The sequence below is a fragment of the Rattus norvegicus genome, chromosome 13 (genome assembly GCF_036323735.1).
Source record: "Rattus norvegicus strain BN/NHsdMcwi chromosome 13, GRCr8, whole genome shotgun sequence".
NCBI lineage: Eukaryota > Metazoa > Chordata > Mammalia > Rodentia > Muridae > Rattus > Rattus norvegicus.
In genome coordinates this window covers 85,400,359-85,417,958 of record NC_086031.1, presented here as the reverse complement: position 1 = coordinate 85,417,958, position 17,600 = coordinate 85,400,359, and the positions used below count along the sequence as shown (strand labels likewise).

Below are 17,600 nucleotides of genomic sequence, written 5' to 3'. Positions count from 1 at the left end.
GCGTGATGGGGTACTGGGAGAAGAGGAAGGGCTGATATTGGGTTGTAAAGAGAATAAGTAAATAAATTTAATAATAATGAAAAAGAAGGCTGCAACAAAAAGACTACAGGCTTGAGGCTAGCCTGGGATACTGAGCAAGCTCAAGGCTAGCCTAGGATACAGAGTAGACTAAAGGCCAGCCTTGGCAACTTACTGTCAAAATAAAAAGACACGAAAAGTTCTGAGGATGCAGCCTGTGTAGAACACTTGCCCACCGTGTGCGAGGTCCTTGGTTCAACACCCAGTTCCACAGCCACACACATGCACAATCAATGAAACTTAGATGTCGGACGTGTTCACCTTTGGGCCCTGTTTTTGAAGTTGGTAAAGGTTAGTAGAGAAAGAAACCAAGTAAAAGAGAAGTTGGATTTGCTCTCCACCTTTTACCAGATACAGAAGTGCCAAAGCTCAGACATTTCCAGGCACAGGCCTGAAGCCTGATAACGGTGCTACTAATGTCCTAGAAGGGAGCCTGGGTTGCTCAGAGGCAAGGTGATGTTCCTCTATCTAAGAAGTTGGTAACATCCAGACAATGTGGCTCCAGGGCTCCTATGCGGGATGCCCAGGAGAGCCCAGTTAAATTTTCCAGACTCCAAAATGGTCAGCACAGCACTCTAGGGCCATTTCATCTTGAGCCTTCAAATGGCTCCCGTGTTCTCCAGGGCTTAGCCCAAGTCAGACTCTCTAAATTGCACAGAATCGGCAGTGGAAGCTACAGTCTGTGACAAAGGGTCTTGTTTGGGGACCTCCCCCTGAGTGAGTGTGTGTGGTCTTTCCTGACAAGCTTTCAGAGGCACAATGGTTAAACCATAGGTTAAGGAAGAGGGTGTCCAACTCGGGCCTCACTGCTGCTATTCCGAGCTCTGTGATCTTAGGTGAATCATTTAAACTCCCTCCATATGCATTTCCCATTCATAAAAAGCTGACAGTGCTGGGACATTCCCTATGCATGATTATGAGGACTGGATACATCTGAATGCCTAAGGAAAACACTAGGCCGTTGTTGTTGGTAGCACCGTCCTTGGAGTGGACCCCACCATTCAGGCCTAACCTTTCACAATACAGTAAGGCTGCTTAGGCCTGCAGTAAGGATGAGATTTGGTAACTGTCATTTTAAAAAACACTGTCAGAGGGCTAGTAAGATGGCCTGAGCTGTTCCAAAAGCCTGGGGACATAAGTTCAATTCTCAGAACCCACACAAAGTCGGAAGGAGAGAACCAAGGCCACAAAGTTGCCTTTTACACGTGTGCTGTGGGCATGCACACACTTATGACACACACTCACATTAATAATAAGTGAGAAGTGGCAGAGCTGACTTATCATCAGTCTGCTGGCCTTTGCTCCCAACGTTCACTTACTGGACCACTCCAGGTACCCAGCCAGTGCAGCCAGCCCTCGGCAGTACCAAGCACTTAAGATGCCACAGCATCCTTACAGTTAGCTTTTGGATGCACAAGAGCTCTTACATTCGTGCCTCTTCTGAGCAACTCAGGACACTGGACTTCCACAGATCCCCGCTACTCAAAGTATGGACAAGAGACCGGCACCATCAGCAGCACGAAGGAACTTGTCAAAAAATGCAAATCCCCAGGGCCTTTCCCAGACCTGCAGAATAAGAACCTGCATTTTCCCAGGATCTCCACGTGGGCTGAGTCTACCTGGGAGTTTGAGGAAAGTTGCCTTAAAAAGAAGCTCAAGAACGAGTGAACGGAAGTGGAAAGGAAGCTGTTCCTATCAGCCAGGGTCATCCTGGGTGAGAGTGGAAAAGTTCCTGGTCTCTGGAATCCATATGAGCCAGCATAGAGCAGCTGTCCCATCCAGAGCTTCTTAGCCTAAGAGAGGCAGCAGTGCAGAGGCCAGCTGTGGAATGTCCTTGTCAGTGCATGGATGCTGAGGGCCGTGAGGCGGCTTACTGAGCAAGACCAGTGAGGAACCCACCCTGGGGAAGATCACCTTCAGTGAGAGGAAAGAAAGCAACAGATCAAACAGTGAGAAAACATGACCAGAGAAAAGAATTGGGCAGACACAATGTAACATAACAAAGGCCAGTACTGACCCTCACAGAGGGCAGGGACAACACTCCCCGGGTACTTAGTTGTGTTCTCGGCCCCAGAACTCCACCCAAAGAGCTAATATCTTGGACGGTATGGCTGTGGGTTTGAGTATCTTTATTGTGTGAAAAGCAGACCCTCTGACTTCTGAACACCCCTGAGCATGGGCTTCCAGCGCAATGCTCTCTGGGCTGTCACAGAAGCCCACAGGTGCAACTCCTCCCTCCTGCCTACCGATTTCCTAGGGGTTTGCTGCCCACTGATTTATAGTCTCCAATCCCCTTTCTGACTTCAGCAGGGCCATTATTTGAGATTTCCACAGAGGAGGGTTTGACGCAGGCTAGCTCCGAAAACCCAGAGGGGCTGTATAGTTAATGTCCCTCGTGGGAACAGCAAAGCCTCTTGGCCGCCTGAATAAACAGTAGGCTGGAGGTGGCATCACCCTCCCCACTCCACCCCCCATCAGTCTGTTGGGCTGAGCCAGCTGATGTCCTCAGGGCAGGAGCAGCAGCTGCCCCTTTGTGGCTACCTCCACTCAGTCACCTCCCAAACATGGCTGCTGGTCCTTCCTCGGGCTCTGCTCTCCTCACACTAAGGGCCCTTTGTGGGGCACTTCTCGGAGGTGGGCATGGCAATCACCCACTCAGAGTGCTTAGGATCCTACCCTGGCAAATAAGTGAACTGCATGATCTCATGCCTTGAGCTCTTTCCCTCTGGGACCAGCAGTGACCATGACATTTACGATGTATACAACTTTCTTCTCGGAAAGAGCACTGAAGACAGCAAGAAGGGTGCCTGTCTGGTCTGAGCCAGCACACTACATGGTCCCTGCCAAGGATCCTGGCGCCGTGAAGTGGAGGGTGGGGAGGGAACTGGAAGAGCAGGCATCCCAGAGGGCTGGGACAAAGGGCTGATCACAATTAAAGAGCTGGACGCTTGACTATGAGTCCCTAGACGAGGCAGAGCTGGGGAACTGGGAGTGTGCACTCGAGACGCGCCATGTGCTAGAGACACGCAGTTAGCCGTGGCGGACGATAGGCTAAGAGCGAGCCCATGTGATCAACCGGGTAAAGGTACCAGTGCTAGTTGTGGCTAGCGGTATAAAGAGCAGAGGGAGGGAGCATGTGCATTGGGCAGAGTCCCCGGGCAATGCAAAAACAACACAGAGGTGGAAGTGGGCTCAGCGTGGGCGTTCATGAGCACACAGCTCAGCAGTCGGTCAGCAAACACTTTGGGGAGGTGTAGAAGCCAATAAAGCCAACTCTGCACAGCGATGGGCATGGGGGAAAGAGTGTCCTCGGGGTGCACACTCCACCCTGAACTTTCATAGCTATTGGTGGGTGAGTATGGTAGGTAGAGACAGAAGGTACCATCGATGCCTTGCTTGTGACAATACTGTTAGGGTCAGGGAGAACGGCAGTAGAACGCTCTCTATGGTCTTGCTTTTCTTAACCAGAAGCAAGAGGAGGATGCCTGGAGAAAAGCTCTGGAGTTCCCGGCTGGGTTATATAACTAAGCCACCAGTGAAACCTCTCCAGGCCAATTGGAGAAAGAATGAAGGCATTCATCCCACCCAGGTTTGCTACAGGTTGTGTGTGGCTTAGTGCTTGGGGTGAATCAGGCCTGGAGATGCATAGGTGACGCTGAGTGGCCCTTACAGTCATAGAAGCAGATGCACAGATGTGAAAGGAAAGAAGAGCTATGGTTGGTATGGCCGAGGCAGGGAGGGACGAAAGAACCCTGTGCTACATAAGATGCTTGTAGGAGGCAGCGGGGCCAGACTGCATGGAGGCCTAACTTTGCTCCAACTCATGCAGCAGGCTACCTGGAAGATATGGCTAGGTGCACACTAGGCTCGGGTGCTGATGGCAAGCTTGAAGTGGCCTTGCAGCAGTGAAGGGGTCTACTGTCTCCTCCCCCTCTAAGCCGCGGATACAACTCAGAGCAGATGGCCAGGGACAGTCACCCCAGCTGACAGCTGTCTCCCAGCTCTTACTAAGAGAGCTGGGGTGAGTGGGAAGAACAGCTGGGAGCAGCTGATGCTCCTGATGGCAGGTCGGAGAGGCTGTGGCCCAATCCTTCTGACCACAGCTGGTGGAGCAGGTGGACATGGGGTAAGGGAGCCACCGGCTGCTGCTCTAAATCCTCCCCCAACTAAACAGCTGCCGAGCATCTTGGGAGTATCAGGTGCCGCTGAGCCAGGAGTGGGGAACAAAGAACACGACTACCCAGCTGCCCTTAGGAGATCCCAAACTTGGAAAGGGAGTCAGATCAGATAAGTCCCAGATCCTGGGGATGAGTTTCTATGTTAGTCAGAAACCTCAGACACCCCCCAAAACCAAGCCATACGTTCTCTGATAACCTGGCAGCCATGTGCTGTCCCTAAGCCAACAGATGAAAGGCTGACTCCTATACCTTTAGCCAAGAAGCAAGTTTGCATTTCACAGTAGCAAATTAGATTTGAAGCATATATAACCCCAGGGGAGGTGATACGTTGCCTTGAACTCATTTTAAGATGTAAATTGGATTAAGGAAAGCTGAGAGGTGTATTGAAAACATCGCTGACTGTCTGCCTTTTCAGAATGCACTCTGCTGAAGACCTTCTTCTCCAAGGCCACTTAAAGAAGCCACCAGGGAGAAAAGACTACAGTGAGCCTGTCTGAAGAGGCAGTTTTGATCAGGGGAGTGAGCACTTGGGATGTTTCGATGGGTGGGAGGCAAGGCGAGAGGGTCACTTGGAAAGCAACAGTTCCTCTAACTCACTGCCAGCTTTGCACAGGTGAGAATGACATTTTCCAATTGGTTAGTGCAAATATATATCCCCCTGAGTAAGGAATGCTTCTCTGATGTTGCCTTCTGAGCCAGATACACCAAAGCCAATGGACGTTCAGGTTTCGAGGAGAAGCTCAACAATGCCTGAGCCAGGGTATCCTAGGAAGGGGGCTAGCTCTGAGTCTGAAAAACCTATCAGAGACTTTTAATCTTCCTCGGGAGCACTAGTATCTTGAGAAGATGCTCCAATGACATACAGTGCCCACCCACCCCCAAATGCTTGTCTGTGCACAAGGTCAAAGGAAAAGCCACCCACTAAGAGGGTCAGAGGCCTCGGCAACAGAAACTGTGCTTCAAAGGCATGTAGGCAAGCATGTGTTTGGTTTTGCTTCTTTGCTGTTGTTTGAGATGGTGTCTTGGTTCAACTAGGCTGGCCTTGAGCTCCCTGCAGCAAGGAATTACCCTGAATTCTTGGCCTTCCCACCATCAGCACCTAGAGGCTGGGATTACAAGTGAGCCCAGCTTTCATGGTGTGTTTTCACAAGCATGGACTATGTAGTCACACATATAGAAATGTATATATACAATCACAGACAGGCACATCTAAATACTCATACAAAAACATTGACAGGCGTTCTGCCCTTATGTGGTGGGGGCTCTACAGAGATTTGCATATTTTGTGGAAATCTTATCCCTGAGAGCCTCCACAATAGAGCTGGTTCTCTCAACCATCTTCCTTCCACTGTGTTCTCTGCCTGTGAGAAGGTCTGATGATCCTGGAAGCAGGATGCTGTACTAGGTGTCACAGCCTATGCTTTGAATCCTGAGCCTTGAGAACCCATTTTCAGGCTTAGACAGCCTGCAAGTCTCTGTGTCCTTGGTACACCTGCAGTTCAGGATGAAAATCTTTGCTTACATTTAATCAGTGCCGCCCAGGTCTGTATGAAATGAACAGGGTTCGTTGTTGTCTTTGGAAGCTATAGGTTTCCCTCCTGAACTTCCAATTCCCGTCTCTCCTGGCATATATGCATTGTGTCTAGCTACCTTTCAAACCCAACTCCCCCATCACAGTCTCTGAATTCTCCTCCCCTCCCCAGCCATTGGCAGAAGCAGGACGGCATGAGTCTGCCATGTTGAAGATATTTGGCTGTATCTTCTTTCTGGACTGGTTTTAAAAGCAGAGTACATGTTTTAGGCCTCCCCAAAGCGAATAGGAAACGTGTTTGTGGCTCAGATGGTTTTACTACAATGTATTTCCCCTTCCCCAAATTAGAAAGCCTAATATTCTCAAGTGCTGGTGAAGGTTCATATCTGCCTGAGGCAGTACAAACTTGTATTCACTTGAGAAAGACGGTTTGACAATACTACCTTAAAGTCTGAGACAGCAGTTCTCAACCTGTGGGTCACAACCCCTTGGGTTGCACATCAGACATCCCACATCTTAGATATTTACATTATGATTCATAAGAGTGGCAAAATTACAGTTATGAAGTAGCAATGAAATATTTTATGGTTGAGGAACTGTATTAAAGGGTTGCAGCATTAGAAAGGTTGAGAACCACTGGTCTAAGATAACTAATGAGCCACTCACTCCATTACTTGTCCTGTGCCATAAAAACTGCAAGCAAGGGCTGGAGAGATGATCGCTCAGCAGTTAAGAGCACTGACCGCTCTTCTAGAGGTCCTGAGTTCAATTCCCAGCAACCACGTGGTGGCTTGCAACCATATGTAATGGGATCCAATGCCCTCTTCTGGAGTGTCTGAAGACAGTGACAATACTCACATAAAATAAATAAATAAATCTTTAAAAAAATGAAAAATTCAAGCAAGCATGTGCCAGGTTATATGTGCAAGGCTGTTCATTCACAGCAGTGTTCCTGGGCTATTAATACACAGCAGTGTTAGTGGGCTATTCTGAATATGAATCTGGAAATAAATCATGTCTATCATCGCCAAATGAATAGAAAAACTGGATTATATCCATATAGTTAAGCAGGACATAGGAATAAGAGTGAGTGAATCATAAGACACAAAAACCAATAGTTACATATTAGAAATGTGAAGTTGAGTGACGGCAGCTCAACATATATGAACATTCATGAAGACACACATGTTCTGTAGGATTCTATATAATCGAAGTTTGAACACAGATGAAACTATTGTACTTGAGGACTCATCCACAGAGAAGAAACCTATGCAGAATCAAGGAGGGGGCTGGAGAGACGGCTCCATGGCTAAGACGCAGAGGACAGGGTTTCAGTTCCCAGCACCCACACTGTGGCTTCCCACCATCTGTAACTCTAGTTCAAGGGGATCTGATGCCCTCTTCTGACCTCCCTGGGTACCGTGCAGGCATGTGGTACGTATACATTCATGGCAGCAACACTCAAACTCGTAAAAATGGAATAAATAAATCTTTTTAAAAATGTTTTTAAATGAGAAAGAAGACGAGGAAGATGATCAGGCTTCTCTGGGGGTGAGCCTGGGACAGCGTGGGGGGTCGTGGGTGTGTCTTCAGTGGATGGTACTTCCTCAGAAGTTCTCCTTACAGTAAGTTGTCAAGCTGTATGCTCACTAATGTGCAGTTTCCTAAGCACGTATCTTTTCCATCACTTGAAATAAAAGGTTAAACTCAGCCCTCAGGCAGAGCTGCCAGGGAGGATTTCACAGAGAGCGAGGAGGCTCTGAACCAGGGCTCACTTCTCTCTTGGTCCTTCCTTTTTCATCTGCAAATGAGGTTTCCATGCCTGCCTTCTCCTCTATGCCCGAGACAGATGTGCACACGTAGTGCCCACTCGCACAGCCGAGCAGCCACCTTACTCTGAGAGGACAGCCCCTCTAACCTGACCTCCTTTAGTCTTTCTGACCTCCAGAGAGATCCCCTTGGGACTCAAGATTCTGCAAGGAGTGAGATCAGAGTTTTACTTCCATTCCTCCCACAGAGCCAGGCTGGAGAGAGGGAGTGTTTTTTCCATTTCCCCAACATTCTGCCTTTTCAATTACTGCATACCCCAGACAGACAGGCTGCCTGATTCCACTTCAGTCTAAGATACAGTGCTTCCCTTCATGGGTCAAAAGACTCCTGTCAGCACAAGTGACCTGTCGCCTGAGCTCATCTGGCTTAGGGAAAGTTCTATAGAGTAGGGCTGCCACGCACATGAGATACAGCCACAGTTCTGCCTAGAAACTCCCTTGGAAGAACTATTGTTTTTCAACTCTGGTTAGGAAAAACTGATGCCTACAGGGCAGACAACAAGGATTTAAAGGAACTTCTGAGAGTGATTAGAAAGAGCCTTGGACCAGAACCAGAAGGGCCTGAACCAGAACCCAGCCCTGGGCTTCTTTTTTCTTGATTTCAGGCAAGCCATGGAATTTCCTGAGGTCTCACATCCTGCCCAGCTCCCAGAAACAAATCACTAAATGTATATGGAATGTTAAAAAAAAACTGTAAAATGCTGTGTAAACACAAGGATGATTATTATAAAAATCCAACACTGGCTACTAAACACGGGAGTTTTGAAAAGAGATACTCTTGTCACTATGATGTTTGAGACAAAACCCCAGTGTGACTCAGTGTCACCCTGCTGGGCCACTGTACCACACCAGACTCCTCCCATTTCTAACCTTGGCCAGAGCGGGAGCAGAGAATGGGCTTGATCGTCCTGCAGAGGCCGTTCCACTGGCCTCCTCTGAGGCTGGGTTGAGGCTGGGTATCTGGCCTTGGCCTCTAGAATCCTCACACAAAGCTATCTTTCCCAAGCTGTGCTTGCTAGGAGGAATGGAAACTATGTGGCTGTCAAGGTCAAATAAAAGTAGAAGAGGTGGCCGTCAATCGTTTCCTTAAAGGGACATCCCACATTTGGGCAGTTCGAAAGGACTCTGGGGACAGAGTGCTTCCAAGCTCTGGACTTGGGCTGGATCTCTTCAGAACCAACCCATCTGAAAGAATAAGGAAGCGATCACAATGAGGAGGGTGCCGCTCCCGCATGGATTCTGTTTGGAGCGTAACGAGCATTCTAGCTATCAACAAGCCTGCCTCTCCAGGAAGTCCCTCTAGTGAGAGTGGGCAGAGTACAGGGGGATGATGTAATCTGTGTGGCTGTGTCACCCAATCTTACACCCTTCCCTGCATGGAAGAGTCTAAACCTGCAGGTGGTGGAAAGAGAACCGGGGTTAGCTCTTTGGGAAAGCGTTTTGAGGCAAGTCTCGCTACAGAGTTCAAGAGGGCTTTGAATGTATGATCCTCTGCCTCTGCTTTCCAAGTGACAGGATTAGGGGCATGGGCTACCATGTCTGGCTTTTGGGGAATTAAAAATCTCTCTCTTGGGCTGGAGAGATGTGGCTCAGTGGTTAAGAGCACTGACTGCTCTTCCAGAGGTTCTGAGTTCAATTCCCTGCAACCACATGGTGACTCACAACCATCTGTAATGTACACCCTAAAGTAATGTGTAATGTGTGTCTAAAGAGAGCAATGGTGTACTCATATACATAAAATAAATAAATAAATCTTCAAACAAAAGAACTCTCACTCTCTCTTTCCGCCCTGGCTCGTCTCGTGTGTGTGTGTGTGTGTGTGTGTGTGTGTGTGCGCGTGTGTGAGTGTGTGCACGTGCATGAGTGTGTGTGTGCATAAGTGAGTGTGGGTGTGCATGAGTGAGTGTGTGTGTGTGCGTGCATACACCCCAGTGTGAAGATCAGAGGCCCCCTTGAGGAAGTCTGTTTCACTGTGTGGGTCCGAGGGATTAGATAAAGAGGCCAGCATCAAGCACCTCTACCCACTAAGCTATCTCTCAGTCTCACGGGCCCCTCTGAGTATGTCTTTTCAGAATGAAGGGAATGTGAGCTACTAATCATAAATGCTGTGGCTGTCTTCTCTGGGCCAGCATTCCCAGCAGTGCATTGTGGGAATGTTTATCTTCATCTCTCTTTGGTCATAATCCAGATGCGGCATTCAATTTAACGAGTTCTGAATTCACTCCACCATGGCCACTTTGCCTTTTGTCCCCTGGACAATCACATCATGAACGGGGTGGAGTAGAGCCACTTGGTACGGGTAAACAGACTCACTCACTCTGCCAACCCTGAGTCTGCTGCTCTTTCTGCACAAGTTAGAGATCCTTCCTTCCTCACATTCTGTCAATCCTTCAGCAGAGAGCCTCAGACTCGCCATGATGGGACCCTCAAAACCTATGCATTCCACGGGGAATATCGAGATGTTTGTGGTCCTTGCATGATTACATCCATCACTTAAAGCAGTGGTTCTCAACCTGTGGTCTCAACCCCTTTGGGGGTGAGCGACAAACAACCCTTTCACGGGGGTCACACATCAGATATCCTAGGTATCAGATACTTATATTATAATTCCTAACAGTAGCGAAATTACAGTTAGGAAGTAGCAACGAAAATAACTTTGTGGTTGGGGGTCACCACACCATGAGGAACTGTGGTAAAGGATCACAGTGTTAGGGAGGTTAGGAACCACTGACTTAGAGTAGCACTGCAAAACTGATGTCATACAGGTTTGTGCTTGAAGGAGCAACTGTTCGGCCACAAGAGCTAGATGCCAGTCAGTAGCATCATGGACTTCTCCCAGTAGGACTGAGTAAGGAACAGTACAGTATTATATCCTTTGGGGACTTGATTGCAAGAAAGAGAGAGGGGGGGGGAAGACTAGAATCTTCCTTACCTCCTCGAGTTTATCCACGCGCCCCACGAGTTTAGTGGTAACCGAATGCAGCTTGAGGAGATCCAGGCCGTAGAAAGCACCTTCCAGCATGTCTATAATTGTAGAAAGCTGAGAAGCAAGAACAGAGGGTTAGTTAGTTCAGGACTAGGCCCAACAGAGCCCCAGGGAGGAAGTTTCCTTTTAGATGTCCACGTCGGAGGCTCTACAGGGAATCCACCAGCCAGGAATTGAGAGGTGCCCTCAGAGGCACATCTGTGAAAGGAAGAACTTAGACAGGCCCCAACTGTGATATTCTGCCTTCAAAATAAGAATTAGATGGCCTTCCATGAACAAGTGAACTCGAGGTCTAGCTATTTTCACGGGCTATCTGTGTCTGTTATAAAACAGGTCAGCCTTTCTTACCAGTCTCTGAGCTCCTTTGGGGCCTTTTCACCTCTGTTCTCTGAAGATCTGTATCAGACTTTCTGCTAACAGACCCATAACACTCAGCATAGCGGCTGCAGATGCTTGAGGGCATGCTTCTGAAACCCTTAACTTTATCCTGGACTAAAGGCCCTGAAAGGCTCCCACAGTCTTCTCAGTATAAAAACAACCTAAGCAGATCCTGGAACATAACCAGCCCAGTGGCCTGAGTTTGAGGTGGTAACCTGCCCCAGGGCACGCAGCCTTCTTGTCTCTTCCAAATGCCACTTCCCCCTGATAATCTAGGCTCTGGAAGCACCCAGAGTTGGCAGAGCTCTGACTAAAGTGCAGGCGAGACATGGAAGAGAGCCTTCCTACCAAAGAATGGTGCCTGGGAGACGCTGGGCCATGCCTTTGCCATTTCTGTTTTCCAGTCGCCTCCTTGCTTTGCTTCCGAGTGAGGAACTCCCCATGGAAACACTCAACATTCAGAAGGTCTCCTTTCACCCCAGGGATCCCACTGCTGGCTTATATGGACTAATCACGATTTTTCTGATTCCTAAATTGACATTTTGCCTGGTGTGGTCCTAGGAATCTTCCAGATTTCAGCCCTGGAACTGAACTGACTATAGCTCTGGGCTCAGAAAGTAGGTTCTACAGAAGTGCCACTTTGAGTTACATGGCCAAACCTGGGATATTCCTCGTCCTTTTGAACACTCCTCTGCTTAAAGAGCAATCATCGACTGCCATTGTGGGTACCAGTGGAAGCCATATCTGTCTCTCCTGATCTACTCAATGGGTACCATCCCTCAATGTCCTCAGACCCTCTAGACACCTCCACATTGTACTCCACCAGGCTCAGAGAAACAAAGGAAGACCCTGGAGCCAGGACTGGAATACAAGTCAGTCTGAGCACACAAGTGAAAGAGTTAGCACAGGGGCAACTGAAGCCCTCACCTGACCATGGGGCTGCCCACATAGTCTTAACCCCCCCACCCCCACTCTACAGAACGCAAGCCCAGGAGCAGTGTAAAGACCTGACCAGAGACAGGACCAAAGGGCTCGTCCATTGCTCTTGAGTCTTACAGCTTCTATGTACACGGTAGACTGACAGTAAGTTGTGACAGTGATTTTCCTGGAGAACACTTAGTTCTTTTAGCCAGATGGTCCTGGCAGCTCCTCCTAGGCCTGGCCTCTCTGGTTCCTCTGGCATAGGGCATAATGTGCTCCCCCCTCAACCCTTCTCTCACTGACTTTGTTAGCTCAGCCTCAGATCCACACCAAAGTCTCCAGGGGCCAGGCCTGACCCTCTTCAAAGGCTTTCTATGCCCAGCTATGGGTCTGTAGTTTCCTAGGTCCCCAAGGTACCCTCCCACCCCAGGAACCACCTCTTATTAGAACCTACCTTCAAATCCCGGCTATCAGCCTCCCGAAGCTTCTGGAGCCTGAAGTCTCCCTCACAGGGATTGACGGCAGAGGGAGGGGCAACACAAGCACATTTACAGGATGAGCCTGAGGTGATTGTTTCCACAGTGTAGAAGTCTTCCTTCCTGGAAGCCCCCTCGTTGATCCTCTGACACGCATCTCGGCCCAGCGGTCTCACCACACACTTGCACTGACAGTCAGAGCCCTCAGACACAGCCTTGACCTTGTCATAGTCTCCCAGCAGCTAGACACAGAGAGAGAGACTGAGCTGTAGGTCTGCACACACATGCTCCTCAAGGAAGCGGGGCTTGTCATCTTGTCAAATGTGCTGCCCTAGCCAGAGTCTTCAGCCCTGAGCCGTGGAGAGAACAAGTCATAGCTCACAATTCGCTGATACAGACATTTTCTCCAGTGTGCTCAGGGTTCTGCTAGCAGGAAGGCCTTGAAAAGATGTGTATTTCACAGCAGGGCCTTAACCTTTTAGCATTAAAATTAGAAAAAAAAAAGCAAAACAAAAGAAAGGACAACAAGAACCAAACCTCGTTCTTTCCATAGCCCTGTCCCTCGGCTCCAATCCAGGTTCACATTAGAAATAGAGACAGAGTTGAAGGAGGGATCAGAAAACTGGTCTTTGACTATGAGGACTAAAGGTTTCTCACTCACTCATTCATTCATTCATTCATTCATTCATTCATTCATTCATTCAGCACATACAGAGTACCTCTTCACATCAGTGCAAAATACACTAATTGGTAGCGGTGGCCAGGCAGAGAGCCTGTTCCCAAGGAGACCACTGTAAATAGGCCACCCAGACTAGACAATGCTACGTGCCCCTGAAGAGCTGGGATAGCACTTGTGCTGAGAGCTGAGGCTCCACCTAGGAACTAGGGAAGACTTCTCGGAGGAGGTGGTATTTGATGTGAGCCTTCGAGGATGGATTAGATTGATAGAAAGAGAGCGGGTAGAGACAGAAAGAAAACAGGTCCAGGAGTCTGTAACCTTTATGTAGTCTAAGAGTTCCTTTGGCTCCTGAATCAAAACCCCAGGCCAAAACCAGAACAAAACTAGCTGTGCTTGCTGCTCCCAATGTTAAACATTTCCTTCTGGGTACATGCTCCTCCCAGGTTCCTCTGCGGGCTTTCTGCTGCTCCTACCCTAGGAGAAAAGTACCCCCCACATCCTGCCCCGTAAGCCCCATCAACTCATCTCTATTAGGTATTATATCCCCAAAGCCAAGCTCCCATCCTAACCAGTCAGAGGGGTTCCTTCGTTTGACTAATGATGGCAGTGGGTGGGTAGGCTTGGAGCCTGCAAATGTTCCTTAGGATGCTGTCTGCGGGAAGAAGGCATGTAATGTTTTCCTTGAAACGGTTGGGTTTCTTTTAAAGCTAATGTTTGCTTTAGGATTGTTTTGAAATATAGACTCCACCAGTGGAAGCAGGAGGTGTAGGTAGTTCAGGGTGACGTAAGCAGCCAGTCTCCCCACGTTGACAGTAAATCGTCCCCGGTCTCCTTTCTGAAACTGCCTAGATTCCCCTGCAATCCTGCTCAGAGATCCCTGGATGGGTTCCTTCCCTTCAGGGGGCTCCAGTTTCAGGCAAGCTTTTGTTTATGGTTTTCCAGAGTCCCAGTGGGAGGGATTTTTAAGTCTTTTTGATTTAAGGGTCAGTGTGAGGTTATGGGTGGGCATAGGGCATATGTTAGCATAATTATTAAAAGAAGAAACAAGCGGTTTGATCAACCCCAAAGTAGGGCTGACAGTTCTCTCTCGGGAGAGAAAGGACTCAGACTGAGGGCCTAGAGGAGGCACAGGAAACTCGCTCAGCATCCTTTCTCTGACATTACTCATCCTGAGGACCAAGGAGTCACCCACTGTACATCAGCCCCCCAGCTCTGGAGAGTAGGAATGCCACATAGGTGTGAGAAGCGCCCCTTACAGTCCCAAGAAGCAGGCTGCAGAGTGATGGAAGCCAGGCACTCCCTTTCAGTTTTGGCTTCCGCTCCTCATCTCTGAGAGGGCTATCAGGGTGTTCTGAGTTCTGAGTTCGTTCATCAATGGACACGCTACAGCACTCATCGATGTCCTGGGTCACTTGGCTCCCAGAGAGAATCAGCCACAACTGTGTGGATCTGCACTAACACTCTACTCCTGGTACACCAGGTCTTAACACAAGTCCCTCTGTTCTGGGGTCCCCCTCCTAGGCATCACACATTCTGCCTTCACCTTATGCCTCTGTCCGAATGGCTCGTCTGGGGTTATAAAACATCTCCCACCGCGTATGCCATCTGCCTCCTATCCTACGTGCCCTCCTGTTTACACATTCCAATTCTGACAGGCAGTCTCGTAGGCAAGAGGGACTTTTCACAACCATTACATCAACAAACACACATGCACACGCACAGGCACACACATCTTTCTTCTCAACAAGTGTATGGAATCTTCCTTTCCTTTCTCTTGCCTTAGTAAGCCTGAAACACTCGGCAGTTGTGAGAGCAGGACCCATGCCCTTACTTTTAACACAATACCTTATCACAGTGCCACAAAACTAAAGTCAGAGCAGTAGAATCTCCACGTTTGAGAAGCGGAGGTAAGAGGGACCAGAAGTTCAAGGCTGGCCTCAACCACACAGTGAGCTTGGAAACCAGCCTGGTCTACAAGAAAGCCTGTCCAACACCAAACAAGCAATATAATGTGACAAACTAAAAGTAAACATCCTTTTCACTAAAAATACAGAGAAAAACAGCTGCTCGCAAACACTTCATCCAGGAGTAGCCTCAGGTCCTTGCGGTCCCCCAAGGTAAGACGGGTGGGCATGAGATTCCTCATCCTACCTGAGATAAAACGTTCTCCTGGTTGTCCGCCTCGTTTTGCAGAACGTCATCCTCCGTGGGCGCCACTGTTTGCACATCGGGGGGCTCACTTGTCCCTGTGGGAGGTGTACTGGACCCCCAGACCCGTGCCACCACCAAAGCAAAGCAGAGAACCAATGGCAGAGGATAGGCCATGAGAGATGCAGCGATAGGGACCTTAGTCCCTACAGAGACCACCTTGGGTTGGGGGGGGGGATCTCAACAAAGACAGGCTGGAAGGCGTCTTCACTGGAGTCCGGAAGAGTAGTTGCTCAGAGAACCGTCTAAGGCTGGGTGTGGCTGAGTGGAGCAGGACTGTGCTCCCCAGAGACCCTGAACATCTCCTTCCAGACCCCAGCAACCTAGACTGTGCAGAGAGGTCACAAGAAAGAGGTGACTGGGGGAGCGGAGTAGAGCGCCGGCTTGCTGAGGGCGAGCCGTAGGGTGAGCTCAGGTGGAAGACTGGCGCCGGGAAGCCCAAGCCCGGGACACACTGGGACTGGACTCAAGACGGACAGTGGCCACAGAGCACAAGACGAGGGAGGGTTGCTGGCCCAGGGCGCCGCGGGGCTGGCGCGGAGGGAAGGCGGAGCCTCTATTGTGCCGGGGCAGAAAGATGCAGCCAGTGACGGCGCGGAGGAGGAGGACCGGGAAGCGCACAGAGTCGGGCTCTACGCCCGGGGACCCCGCCTCCTCCAGGGTTCGGCCGCTGCGCTAAGCAGGCGCCGGCTGGCGTGGGAAGGGCGCTGCTGGCCTTGTATCTGACTGTAGATGCTGACCTGAGAAGGACTTCGTGTGCGTTTTCAAGAGTTTTCTTCACGCCCGAGCCCCGGCGGAGCCCTGACTGGCCCCTGGAGTGCAACCGGGACAGCAGAGGAACATGATCTCTCCTTTTGATATGTTTTTGGTTTGTTTGGTTTTTGACCCCCGACTTCATCCAGAGTGAGAGAAGCTTCGAATTTAGGAATAACTGTAGTCCTCATGTCTGTCACAACCTTAGAAACTGAAAATACCTCAACCTAGAGGATGCATCTTGAATCTCTGACAGAATGTGGTGGAGTTGGATACATTTTTAAAATGCGGAGAGTGGCTACAGGTTTCTGCCACTCTGCTTGTCCTGGTGATTTCCCAGAACTAAACGCCTGCCACAGGGAACACCTCTTAGAATCTCCGTGGTTTGGGACAGAATGAACAGGCCAGATAATCTCTAAAGAGTATATATTTGTGGTCGTTATTGTGCTCTTTAATTGGTGTCCCTGAATATGCCTGCTAAGAAGATTAACAGTGTCACTTTCGCAAAGAGCATTGCGCCTTCCAGGATAACTGCCACTCTGAGAATACTCAGCAGAGCCAGGTCAATCCTGAGGGGTTGTAGCTAACCCGAGCATGTGAAGCTCGGCTGGGGCGAGCCTTGCCCTTCTCCTAGTCCATCGACCTTGTTAAAAACCGTTAGATTACATTCCTAAAGCTAGCCACCAAGATCTAGAACCTTATTTGGCCACTTCCTCCCCTGAGGCTAACTACAAAAGTGCAGCAATTAAAAGCCCTAATTAATCTGTGCAATCAAAATTAAACCCCTCATCCTAACACGGGGTTTCCCCCTTTACCTTACGAGCTGCCATTTGCCTATAGGCCTATGTGTCTGTCTCCTCTCCATCCAGAGGCGGACCTGTGTCCTCCAGAACAGAGATCTCTTCCGCTTCTCCCTTGTTCCTTTCCCCTTCACCCTCATCCTCTCTCTCCTGTCTTTGACTCTTATTCCCTGCCATTTGTTCCTCTGGGGCAAATAAATCTCCTTTGGGCTGAGAACTTGGTCTTGGGATGTCAATATCAATCCCCTCAAAGTCAAAGGGTACCTAAAAGGTATTCTACTTCCTTGAGAAATCCGAACTCAATCGGGAACTTTGTTCCTGATGCTGAGCAAAGAGATTGGAATAATTCAACCAATAAATCAAGCAGAAGCAGACTCCAGCTTAGATATGCTAGAAGACAGAAGTGTAATGTTCTCATTATTTATTACTACAATTATTATTTCAGTGACAGGGATGCAACTCAGGATCTCCAGGATCCTAGACAAGCTTTCTGACACTGAGACACACCCTTGACCCTAATAATGAGAAGTATTACTACCTTCTTTTTTTTTTTCTTTTTTTTTTTTCGGAGCTGGGGCCCGAACCCAGGGCCTTGCGCTCTCTAGGCAAGCGCTCTACCACTGAGCTAAATCCCCAACCCCGTATTACTACCTTCTTAAAAAGAAAAAAGTTTATGGAAAGAATACTATCAAATCTTCTACAAAAGTAGATGGGGGGTGGTTAGTGCTATAAATGTAGTTTTCAAGTCCATTTAAAAATGTTGAGGGCTGTCTAAACCCAAAG

The 17,600-nt window shown here is 49.1% G+C and overlaps 1 protein-coding gene across 2 annotated transcripts in view; it reads right to left on the bottom strand.

The window, feature by feature from the left end:
• Positions 1–15,808, bottom strand: part of Olfml2b (olfactomedin-like 2B) — a 37,192-nt gene extending 21,384 nt beyond the window's left edge. The window contains exons 1-3 of one of the 2 annotated variants that reach the window (XM_006250219.4): positions 15,208–15,808; positions 12,356–12,619; positions 10,549–10,656 (exon numbers count right to left, since the gene is read on the bottom strand). In XM_006250219.4, coding sequence (XP_006250281.1) covers positions 10,549–10,656; positions 12,356–12,619; positions 15,208–15,381 — 546 coding nt within the window. In that variant the 5' untranslated portion in view covers positions 15,382–15,808. The remainder of the gene's footprint in view (positions 1–10,548; positions 10,657–12,355; positions 12,620–15,207) is intronic. The other variant, NM_001107195.1, reaches the window with a different exon arrangement.
• Between the last annotated feature and the right edge of the window lie 1,792 nt (positions 15,809–17,600).